At 42.3% G+C, this 10412-nt stretch overlaps 1 protein-coding gene across 2 annotated transcripts in view; it reads left to right on the forward strand.

Annotated features, from left to right (window-relative positions):
* Ganc (glucosidase alpha, neutral C) overlaps positions 1–10412 on the forward strand; it is a 57599-nt gene that overhangs the window by 44650 nt on the left and 2537 nt on the right. The window contains exons 19-23 of one of the 2 annotated variants that reach the window (XM_031371595.1): positions 1323–1399; positions 3001–3075; positions 7019–7132; positions 8277–8389; positions 9846–9949. In XM_031371595.1, the coding sequence (XP_031227455.1) occupies positions 1323–1399; positions 3001–3075; positions 7019–7132; positions 8277–8389; positions 9846–9949 (483 nt within the window). Of the gene's footprint in view, positions 1–1322; positions 1400–3000; positions 3076–7018; positions 7133–8276; positions 8390–9845; positions 9950–10412 lie in introns of those variants that run through there. The other variant, XR_004118807.1, reaches the window with a different exon arrangement.

Raw genomic sequence — 10412 nt, forward strand, 5'->3', positions numbered from 1 at the left:
AAAAAAAAAAAAAAAAAGAAAGAAAGAAAGAAAAGAAAAAAAAAGAAATCAAGCCCAAGAAGCAAAACTAGATATTGGGGCCCAAAGAATCAATTCCATTCTAAATGGTAGAAACCACCAAATGTAAATAATGATAATGGTGGTAATAAGAATATCAGGAACAAGAACCCTTGGAAATATAGTGGAGGGTATACTCTTGTATAACATGCACAAGTCTCTGTGTCCAATCCCTGGCACATGTAACTTCAGTTTAATCATCACTGCCTTGGAGTGTCTTTCATTAATTAATCCTTGCTTCCTATACCTTAGTTCTAGCCTCCCACTCAAAGTCAGTTCTGTCCATTCAAAGCCTGCCCTGCCTCTTACGTAATTTTCACTGTGCCTTCTACTTTTACTTCTCTCAATATTCACTTTAGCCCTAACTCACTTGTAATTACTTTTTAATATCTGTCTTCTTCACTTACCACAAACTCCATGAAGACAGGAGCTGAATTTGTTTTACTCACTCATGTAAATGTCCCTGGAACCTAGCATGGCACCTGGAACTCAATCTTTATTGACTAGAAGAAACAATCTGAGATAGACATAGCAATTCGTGCCTATAATTCAACACTTATGAGTTCAAGGCGTCTGTTACGTAATGAGACCCTGGAAAACCTTTAAAATGAACTCATAAGTAAGTACACTTTATACCTGTATAATGCCAATATGAAAGCAAAAGCAATATTCCAGGCTCTCCCTAAGAGAGGTCCAGACTGCAATGGTAAGGGCCTGAGGAGCTGCACAGACCAGACTTCTTGATCATTTCACAGCTCACTCAAACCAGAGACATTTCCTAGCGTAGGAGGGTGTGGTGCTTCCTGATGGTGGGCATCCCTGTACTTACGCAGAAAATGAAACTGGAACTGAGCATGGTGGCCCAAGCCTGTAGCTAGGCCCTAGCATTCAAAAGGCTGAGGCAGAAGGCTTATCCCAAAGCCACCCTGGATGCAGAGCAAGTTCCAGGTCTTGGCTACATAGCAAGACCCTGTCTCAAAAAAAAACAAAAACCAAAGCAAATAAATATATGAGACTGTGATAGACAGAGTCCCTGCCCCACAATCCCAACAGCCACAAGTGGGTTTGATCATTACCTTGTTGAGCCCATGCCCTTGATCCTCCAGTGCTTCTATCTGGTGAATTATTTGTTCAACTCACCATTGTCTCTGCCTTACAGAAGATCACAGTCTGGTGATCTTAGGGTCACAATAGTGTTCAACAAAGGGAAAGGGGCTTTCCAGATTTCCTATGATACTCAGCTTTACCTCCCCTTCATTTTTTAGGAAGTGCTTTATTGGTTCATCCAGTTACAGAACCACAGACCACCATGATTGATGTATTCCTGCCAGGGTCAGATGAGGTAAGAGCAGTAGCAGACACATGTCTGGTGTCTCCCAGCTCTCCTGCTCACCTCCCTCTTGGGAAAGACATCGCTTCAGCATGCAGTTATGAACTTGCCTCAGACACTGTTTTCCACAGTCATGACACTATTCTCAGAGGCTGACAAACTTAATGTAGGGAAGATGGAGAAGAGGAGTGGGTGGGGAAGAGCCTGAGGGATGTTTTTTACTTTCATACTCTGATATGTGTGAGCCCTCATGGAGATGGGGTGCTTGGAGGAAGAGGATTTATCCCACCTACTTACTTTATGGGATGCCTTTTGATAACTCACCAACTAACCTTTGTTAGAGCTCCCAGATAAGAGTTTGGACCCTGTCTCCAATTCTCATAATCACCCCCAAAACACAGTGCTGTAGGAATGAGTAATCACGTTTCTGTGGATTTCCTCCCAGCCTGTTTGTTTCTTCTCTGATGCTCTTTATTCCTGCCTGTAGTGATCGATTTGCTTGCTATGTGCTGTCCTGTGTTTTCGTTGTGTTTTTACTTTTTTGTCTTACTCATAGTTTCAAGTGTTAAGTTGGTTTATTTATAGTGTGTGCATGGTGGGGGAGCCTCACGTATCACAGCATGCAGGTAGAGGCCAGAGAACAATTTTGTAGAGTCGGTTTTCTCATCCCACCTTTATGAAGGTTCTGGGGAGCAAATTCAGGTATCTAGTCATTACCGTTGCTTGTCGAGGCATCTCATCAGCTCAAGCACAAAGTCTTCGCAAGACTGTCAGAACCACGAAAGCATGTTCTCACCTTCTACTCCCGGATAGCTCCTAACTGCCGTGCATATCTAGCATCTAGCACAGAAGTAGATTGTTCAGCAATTAACTTTTGAATGTATCAATAAACAAGGAATAGTCTTTAGTTCATCAATTATACCCCTTTGGTAACCTCCTCCTCTTCCTCTTCCTTCCTCTTCCTCTTTTTTCCTCTTCCTCTTCCTCCTTCTTTTCCTCCTCTTCCTCCTCCCCCTTCTCTTCTTTTTGAGATAGGCTCTCATGTGTCTTGGGCTAGCCTTGAAGCTTAGGATGAACTTGAACTTCTGATCCTCCCACCTAGGATTACAAGCATATACTACCATGTCCATTATATACTGAGGATCCAACACCAGGCTTTATGCATGCTTTGGAGTTTTCTTAAAGGAAGAATATGTGGGACCTGATGGTACAGGCCCATAATTCCAGCAGGAAGATTTCAAGTTCAAGGTTTATGGGGGGGGGGGGGCTACATAGTGAGTTCAAGAACAGCCTGGGTAACTTAGTAAGACTTCATGCTAAATGAAATAGGACAGGAGACAAGCACTTCCTTAGGATGCATGAGTGCCTAGGTTCAATTCCCAGTAAAACATACACACTCACTCACACATACACACACATACACACACATAGGCATGGGGTGTGTTTTTCCTAAGTTTTCCCACAAATTTTAATTATATTTACTTAAACTTCTTTTTATTCCTTCCTTCCTGGGATTGCAATTTATTAAAGGGCAAGAGGAGATAGTGGATGGTAAAGGCTTCTCAGACGAGAGATTGCCCACTCTCTTTTCAGTACGGTTGGTTTCTTTTTAGGTCTGGTACGACTCTAAGACATTTGCATATTGGGAAGGAGGATGTACTGTGAAGATTCCAGTAACCTTGGATACTGTAAGTTATTTTCAGAGTATTATTTCCCCCTACTTAACTGTGTTAGTCTGCTCAGAATACAGCCTGGGAGGCTTAGACAGCAGAAATTTATCTTTCCATACTTCTGAAGATATAAGACTTATATCAGCCAGGCACGTCTTTAATTCCAGCATTTGGGAGGCAGAGGCAGGCAGATTTCTGAGTTCGAGGCCAGCCTGGTCTACAGAGTGAGTTCCAGGACAGCCAGGGCTATACAGAGAAACCCTGTCTTTAAAAGACAAAAAACAAAAAACAAAACAAAACAAAAGTCCTATATCAAAATGCCAGCTGACTCGTGTCCTTCTGAAATATTTCTTCCAGGCATGTAGGGGCTAATGGGATGGAGAGAATAGGGAGCAACATTCTTGTAAATGGGGCTGAAGAGTTGGCTCCATGGTTAAAAGCACTGTTGCTCTTGCAGAGAACATAGGTTTGGTTCCTAGCGCCCATATAGTAGCTGCAACCATCTGCAGGTGATCCAATGTCTTCTATCTGATCCCCACAGGCACCAGGCTCACGTTTGGTACACATACATACATATAGGCAAAACACATACATAAAACAAGATAAATTTAAAATAAGAAAGTGTTCTTGTACGGATGCTATTCCTGTCATATCAGGAGTAATCTTTATGAGCCTGTCTCCAGATGATAGTTCTTTCAGTGGTTGGGGCTTCAGCATATGCATGGGGAGACACAAACATTCTGTCTATAGAGTATTTCTGTAAAAAGTGAACCAAGAGTGTGTTTGACATGATAACTCAAACTGTACATATAGAGAAAATAAATTACAATAGTACATGCCTTGGGCTGTGCTTGGGAGAGAGTGTGGGAAGCCGTGGAGGGAGACTGCTAAAGGATACAGGTTTCCTTTAGAGGTGTCAAGAGGGTTTTAAAATTGATTGTGGCAATAGTTACTTACATGCCTTAATAAACTGACATGGCTTGATTAAATACTCTAATTGTAAATTTTGAAGAATATGAGTATATCAATAAAGCCATTAAGGTATGTGAAGAGTTTAAAAATGTGTATACTCTGACTCTTGGCATGAAATACTGAGGATAAACAGCTCTTTCCTATATGTCTATACTTGTATCTAAGAACAGTAACACTGAGAAGAGAAAGAGTGGGCACCACAATGCTGAATGAATCGTCAAAAGAATTCAAAGGTGCATCCCTGGGCCTCTGGGCAAGAGAATGCATCAGTTATAAAATTAGAATCAAGGTGTCCATCCTGGCTGAATCACAAGCATGACCATATGCCCTGCAGAATGAAAATAAATGGAACAGTGGTGTTGTTTTTTAATGAATTATCACCAGTGGTTTCATTATAAAGAATCTGGTTCCACATGAACTTTCTTTTTTTTTTTTCCTTTTTTATTTATTTATTATATGTAATACACTGTAGCTGTCTTCAGATGCACCAGAAGAGGGTGTCAGAACTCATTACGGGTGGTTGTGAGCCACCATGTGGTTACTGGGATTTGAACTCATGACCTTCTGAAGAGCAGTCAGTGCTCTTACACGCTGAGCCATCTCACCAGCCCCCCACATGAACTTTCAGATCCAAAAGAGACCTTAGTAATCTTCTACCCTAATCCCTTTGTCTTAGTCACTGCTCTGTTACAGTGAGCAAGGCCACTCTTACAAAAGAAAGTATTTGATTGGGGGCTGGCTTACAGTTTCAGAGGCTTAGTCCATTGTCATCAAGGCAGAGAGCATGACAATATGCAGGTGTGGTGCTGGAGAAGGAGCTGAGAGCTACATCCTGGTCTGCAAGCAAAGAGAGACATTGGGCCTGGTTGGGGCTTTTGAAACCTCACAGCCCACATATTTCCACTGACATACTTCCTTTAACAAGGCCACACCCCAGTCCTTCTAATCCTTTCAAATAGCGCCACTCCCTAGTGACCAAACATTCAAATATGAGTCTATGGGGGCCATTCTTATCCATTTGCACACAAAGAAACTGACAGAGAAGTTATTTTTTTTTGTTCTGAATCCCCACTGGGTTGTGACAGAACTATGACAAGTCCCTCCCACCTCCTGCAAATTTTCTGAATTCTGAGTCTGCAGCCCATTCCTCTATAACTTATCACCTTGTTCTAAGATAGGAAGAAAGGAAGGGAGGGAGGAAGGGAGAGAGGGAGAGAGGGAAAACGGAGAGCTAGTTTTCTTTTTTGCTGCCTGTGAATGGGGGGTGGGGAAACATATCTTGACCACTCCACTGTCTCCCCCAAAATCACACCTGTTCTTGCCCTCCTCTCCTTACTAACACTTTACTCAGAGAAAAACACATGCACTTACATGATCTGGGTAGCTCCTTACCAGAGGTAAGAAACCTACCTACCTACCAGGCTCTTCTGCTGAGCGAGAGCCATTCCAAAAAACTGATAGATATGAACCATGGCCACAACCTCCTTGAAGTTCTCTTGATGCTTTCTGAGTTCGTTTTCCTGCTGACTTGCCCAAGCAGAGAAGTAAAAGTGTGCAAACTCTGGGAGAAACCAACAGAAGTCATCCTCACAGGCAGAGAAACACTTTGTTACACAAGTCCCATTGCACCTACTTACATAAACAGAAAAATCCACTCTTTAGCAAGTCTCTAGAGTAATATGCTTGCTATTTTATTGACAAGGATGTTAAAGGTCTAAAATGGAATGTCCTTTCTGGTTAAGTTGAAAAATAAGTCTTTAGGGGTAAAACTGGGCCTCTAACAAGACGAGTAGAATAAAATTCATCGTTTCATTGAAAAAGTGGCAAGGGCCATGTGCTGGCTTGTTTGTCAACTTGGGGTGAACTAGAGTCAGCTGAGGAAGTACCCCTCCATCAGACAGGCCTGCCTGTATGCATGTCTGTGTGACATTTCCTTGGCTGTCAATTGATGCAGGAGGGCCCAGCTCACTGTGGGCAGTATCACCAGAGCAGGCGGTGCTGGGAGGCATAAGGACTATAGATGAGCATGAGCCTGGAAGTGAGCCAGTTAGCAGGGTTTCTCAATGCTCTCTGCTTCAGTTCCTGTCTCCAAGTTCCTGTGTTGACTCAATGAGGAACTGTAAGATGTAAGATGATATAAACCCTTTCTCCCCCAAATTGCTTCCAGTCAGTGTTTTATCATAGCAACAGAACTCAAGACAGGCAGGTAGAGATAATAAATTGGGGGATATAGGCAATTGCCCCAATATTTTAAAGTATGGATGAGTTGGGGCCTGCAAGTTAGCTCAGTGCTTATCATGCAAGCTTGCCATGTTCTGTTCAATTCTCAGAACCCACATAGAGTAGAATGAGAGAACTGACTTCACAAAGCTATCTTCTGACCATCATATGCATGCTATGACATGCATGTGCCACATACACATACATACATACAAAAAAATTATAAAAACACAAAATAAGTATAAATAATAAATAAGTAAACAATTATTGAAAGGCAAACTTAAAGAGAGCTTTATTAAATGTTTAATACTGACCAAGAGATGGACTTTGGTCAAAACCATTCTCTGGAATTTCCCAGTTGGAATGTCCAAATAAATAATTTTTTTTAATTTTGTTTTATTTTATTTTATTTTTGGTTTTTTGAGACAGGGTTTCTCTGTATAGCCCTGGCTGTCCTGGAGCTCACTCTGTAGACCAGGCTGGCCTCGAACTCAGAAATCCACCTGCCTCTGCCTCCCAAGTGCTGGGATTAAAGGCGTGTGCCACCATGCCCAGCCAAATAAATAATTTTTAATGGACAATTTTTCAGTTGATCCATTTTATTTTAATCCCACAGTCCCCAGGCTTGCCATTTCTCTGCCCACAGATATTCTTTGCCTGAGTTTATATCTATAAGGGTATGGATCTCGTATAGTGAAATACTTAAAAATTCTACTTGGAAAGTTCTCTGTATGGGTATGTCATTCCTGAGAGTGTTGCTGTGTTACAGATCCCAGTGTTTCAACGAGGCGGAAGTGTGGTACCAATAAAGACCACTGTGGGGAAGTCCACCGGCTGGATGGCTGGCTCCCCATATGGGCTCCGGGTTGCCCTAAGCACTCAGGTATTTGGAAAGCCAGTCACCTTTTTCCTATTCTATCTCTTTACAATGGTAGCCTTTTGAGGGTAAGAAAAAGTAATAAATCTTCTATGAAACAATGTTCCTGATATTTATCTCAAAATCAGGGGCTGTCATTTGTGAATTACTGTGAATTCTGCCCTTCCTGGCATTGTTCTTAGGAACTCTGAGACCCAGGAACCATGCAAACGTGCTTCTGGGGAAATGCTATGCCCACCTCTCAGGTTGGCATGGATTGCTACTGGAAAACATCTGTTGTGCAGTCTGCCCCGTAGACTAGTCCTGAAACTCAGCCTCCTATAGAACAGAGCTGTTGAAAATGTGTCTTAACTATTTGGAGTATACCCGAACCCATTCAGTGGCTTCTATTTTCATGGGCAGCTCAAATAACTAAAGTCTCCTTGAGTATGGGTTGAGTGTTGAGAGAGACTTTTGAGCCAAGTGAAGCTTGTGGTTGCACACCTCTCATTTACCTCAATGCCTTACAGAGCCAAAAATATATCTTGTTATAGTTATACTTATTTATATTAATATTGTAAAATAAGTAAATTATAGCTTTCTTGTCCATGTGTTTTATTGAAGCTTGTCTTCTTCAGGCATACTCTGGTCTTGGATCCATGTGGGATCCCAGGAACGAATGCAGTAAGCTAGAGACCCAGCCTACAGCCAACAGTGTTAGTAACTAACCTGCCGTGTGGAGGGCTGGAGTGTTTGCTATAGAAGGGTCCTCCCGCTTTGAGTACAAAGGGCATCTAGAGACAGTTACCTTCATCTAATTATATTGTGATATTTTTCAACTTCAATTCTGTTCTGTGAACGTTCTTGATGTGTTCTGGGATAGTATTATCACAGAAGTCGTTACTGACTATACTTCATATTTCAATGTCCTTCAACAAAGTCTAACTCTGGGTAGCCCTCTCATGTCCCCACCCTGCTCATATTATTTTATGGTCTACCCCAGAGTGACTGGACATTGAATATGTCAGGAATGTGGGCATAACTCTGCAGTTCAGATGCTCTGCTTTTCAGGTTTCTACAGATTGTCAGCTGTTGCTCTTTCCTTCAGAAGAGGACATATTTTCCTATAAAACTATTGCCACTGGCTGATCCTCTGTAACTCGCCCCACAGGGTTCTGCTGTGGGAGAGCTGTATCTTGATGATGGCCATTCGTTCCAGTACCTCCACCAGGACCAGTTCCTACACCGCAAGTTCTTGTTCTGCTCCAGTGTTCTGAGCAACAGGTGAGGGCAGCTAGGAGCTGTGACTCTTCTTAGGTTACGTCGACCTCCTGGCATCTTCAAGTAAATGGAGAGCTCAAGTTTTCAATTTAGGGGCTTGAGGAATGGCCTTTGGGTTAAAGAGCCCTGGTTGCTTGTGAAGAGGACCCAGCTTCAGTTCCTAGCACCCATATGGTCTGTAACTCAACTACAGGAGATCTAACCCTCCTCTTCTGCCCTCCAAGGGCATGTGGTGCACTTAAGTACACACAGCCAATTTTATATTCTTACAATAAAAGTAATAAAAATTATTAAAAGATATTATTTAAATTAATGAATGGTTAAGGCCATTTGTATTTTCCTTTTTTTTTAAGATTTTATTTATTATTACATCTAAGTACACTGTAGCTTCTTCAGACACCCCAGAAGAAGGTATTGAAAGACCCTCGTGGGGAGACCCCCACTCAAATCTCAGGAGGATGTGCACCCAAGGAAACACGAGAGACTGTCTTGATGAAACACAAGAGGCAGTTTAATTTCGGAGCACCGGGTCAACACGTATCTCATACAAGAGACAGAGGAATTGACCCCCGAGGCTCAGGGGCTAGGGGTTTATATAGGACAAAGGTCTTGGGGGAACAGGGGAATCAGCATAGCTATACATGATTGGCTAGTTCAGATATCAACTATAGTACGTGCAGATCAGAGCAGGAATTCCTAAGGTTGGTGCTAATCTGAGTCAACAGAGCATCTGGCTGACCTCAAACCATATCTAAGAGGACCAGATGGCCCATTACTCAGTTGGGTCATTTGCCCAGACATGTCCTTGCATGTTTTTTCTCTTATTTTTATGGTTTATCTCTTCTTGGCCTGCTAGTACCGGGGATGTCTAACAGTTTCCTTGCTTTTGTTCAGGCCTATTTGGAATTTTCTTATTAGCCAGCACAGGCCTCAACCTTAATTTTCCTTTCAGTATCAGATCTCATTACAGATGGTTGTGAGCCACCATGTGGTTGCTGGGATTTGAACTCAGGACCTTCTGATGAGCAGTCATTGCTCTTAACCACTGAGCCATCTCTCTAGCCCTGTATTTTTCAATCACTGACCATTAAAGCTCCATTTTTTGCCTTTATCTTTTTTCCCCCAAAATAAAACTGTCCAGTCTAAGTACTCCTTAATACCATCATTCCTCCATATACCAATTAATTAAATGTCTGGTTCCTTTCAGCTTGATTGTAATATCCAAACCACACTGTATCTCTTGTGCTCTTCATACAGTTTAGAGAGATTGATGTTGCCCTGATTACCTAGTGCTTGGCACAGGGAATCATTTGTTTTCAACCTCTTTGTCCTATTGAGTTTGGCTCCTATGCGGACCATGGCTCCATAGAAACAAGACCTCTCAGGGTAGAGAGATTGACCTGGAGGCCAGTTAAAGCCCCATCCTCTCCTTTTCCTAATACTGTCTGTATCTTTCCAGGTGTGCCGATGAGAAGGGTTGTTACCGCAGCAAGTGCATCGTGGAGCAGATCTTGGTCTTGGGCCTTAGGAAGAAGCCTTCTTCTGTGACTACCCACTTGTCTGGTAAGCACACAGCTCCTTCTTACTGCAGCATTTGTGCTGGAAACACAGAAGTATCTGCAGTGGAGAGATGGTTTGTTCCCAAACTGTTACACTGTATGAAGCTCAGGACATCTCTGCCCTTGTGGGTGTTCTAGTCTCTAGAGCAGCAGTTCTCAATCTGTGGGGCACAAATAACTCTTTCACAGGAGCTGCATATTAGATGTTTACATCAGGATTCATAACAGTAGCAAAATTACAGTTATGAAGTAGTAACAAAATAATCTTGTAGTTTGGGGTCCCTGCAACATGAGGAACTGTACTCAAGGGTCGCAGCATTAGGAAGGCTGAGAATCACAGCTCTAGATTTAGCAGGCTAATCTGCTTCTCATCTGGAGTTGTTCTTTCTCCCACAGCTAATATATACTAAGAGAAACTATTGGAACCCTATAAAAGTGGTTTCCTTTTTTTTTTTTTTTTTTTTTTT

Source organism: Mastomys coucha, unplaced genomic scaffold, assembly GCF_008632895.1.
Source record: "Mastomys coucha isolate ucsf_1 unplaced genomic scaffold, UCSF_Mcou_1 pScaffold15, whole genome shotgun sequence".
In the NCBI taxonomy this organism is placed as follows: domain Eukaryota; kingdom Metazoa; phylum Chordata; class Mammalia; order Rodentia; family Muridae; genus Mastomys; species Mastomys coucha.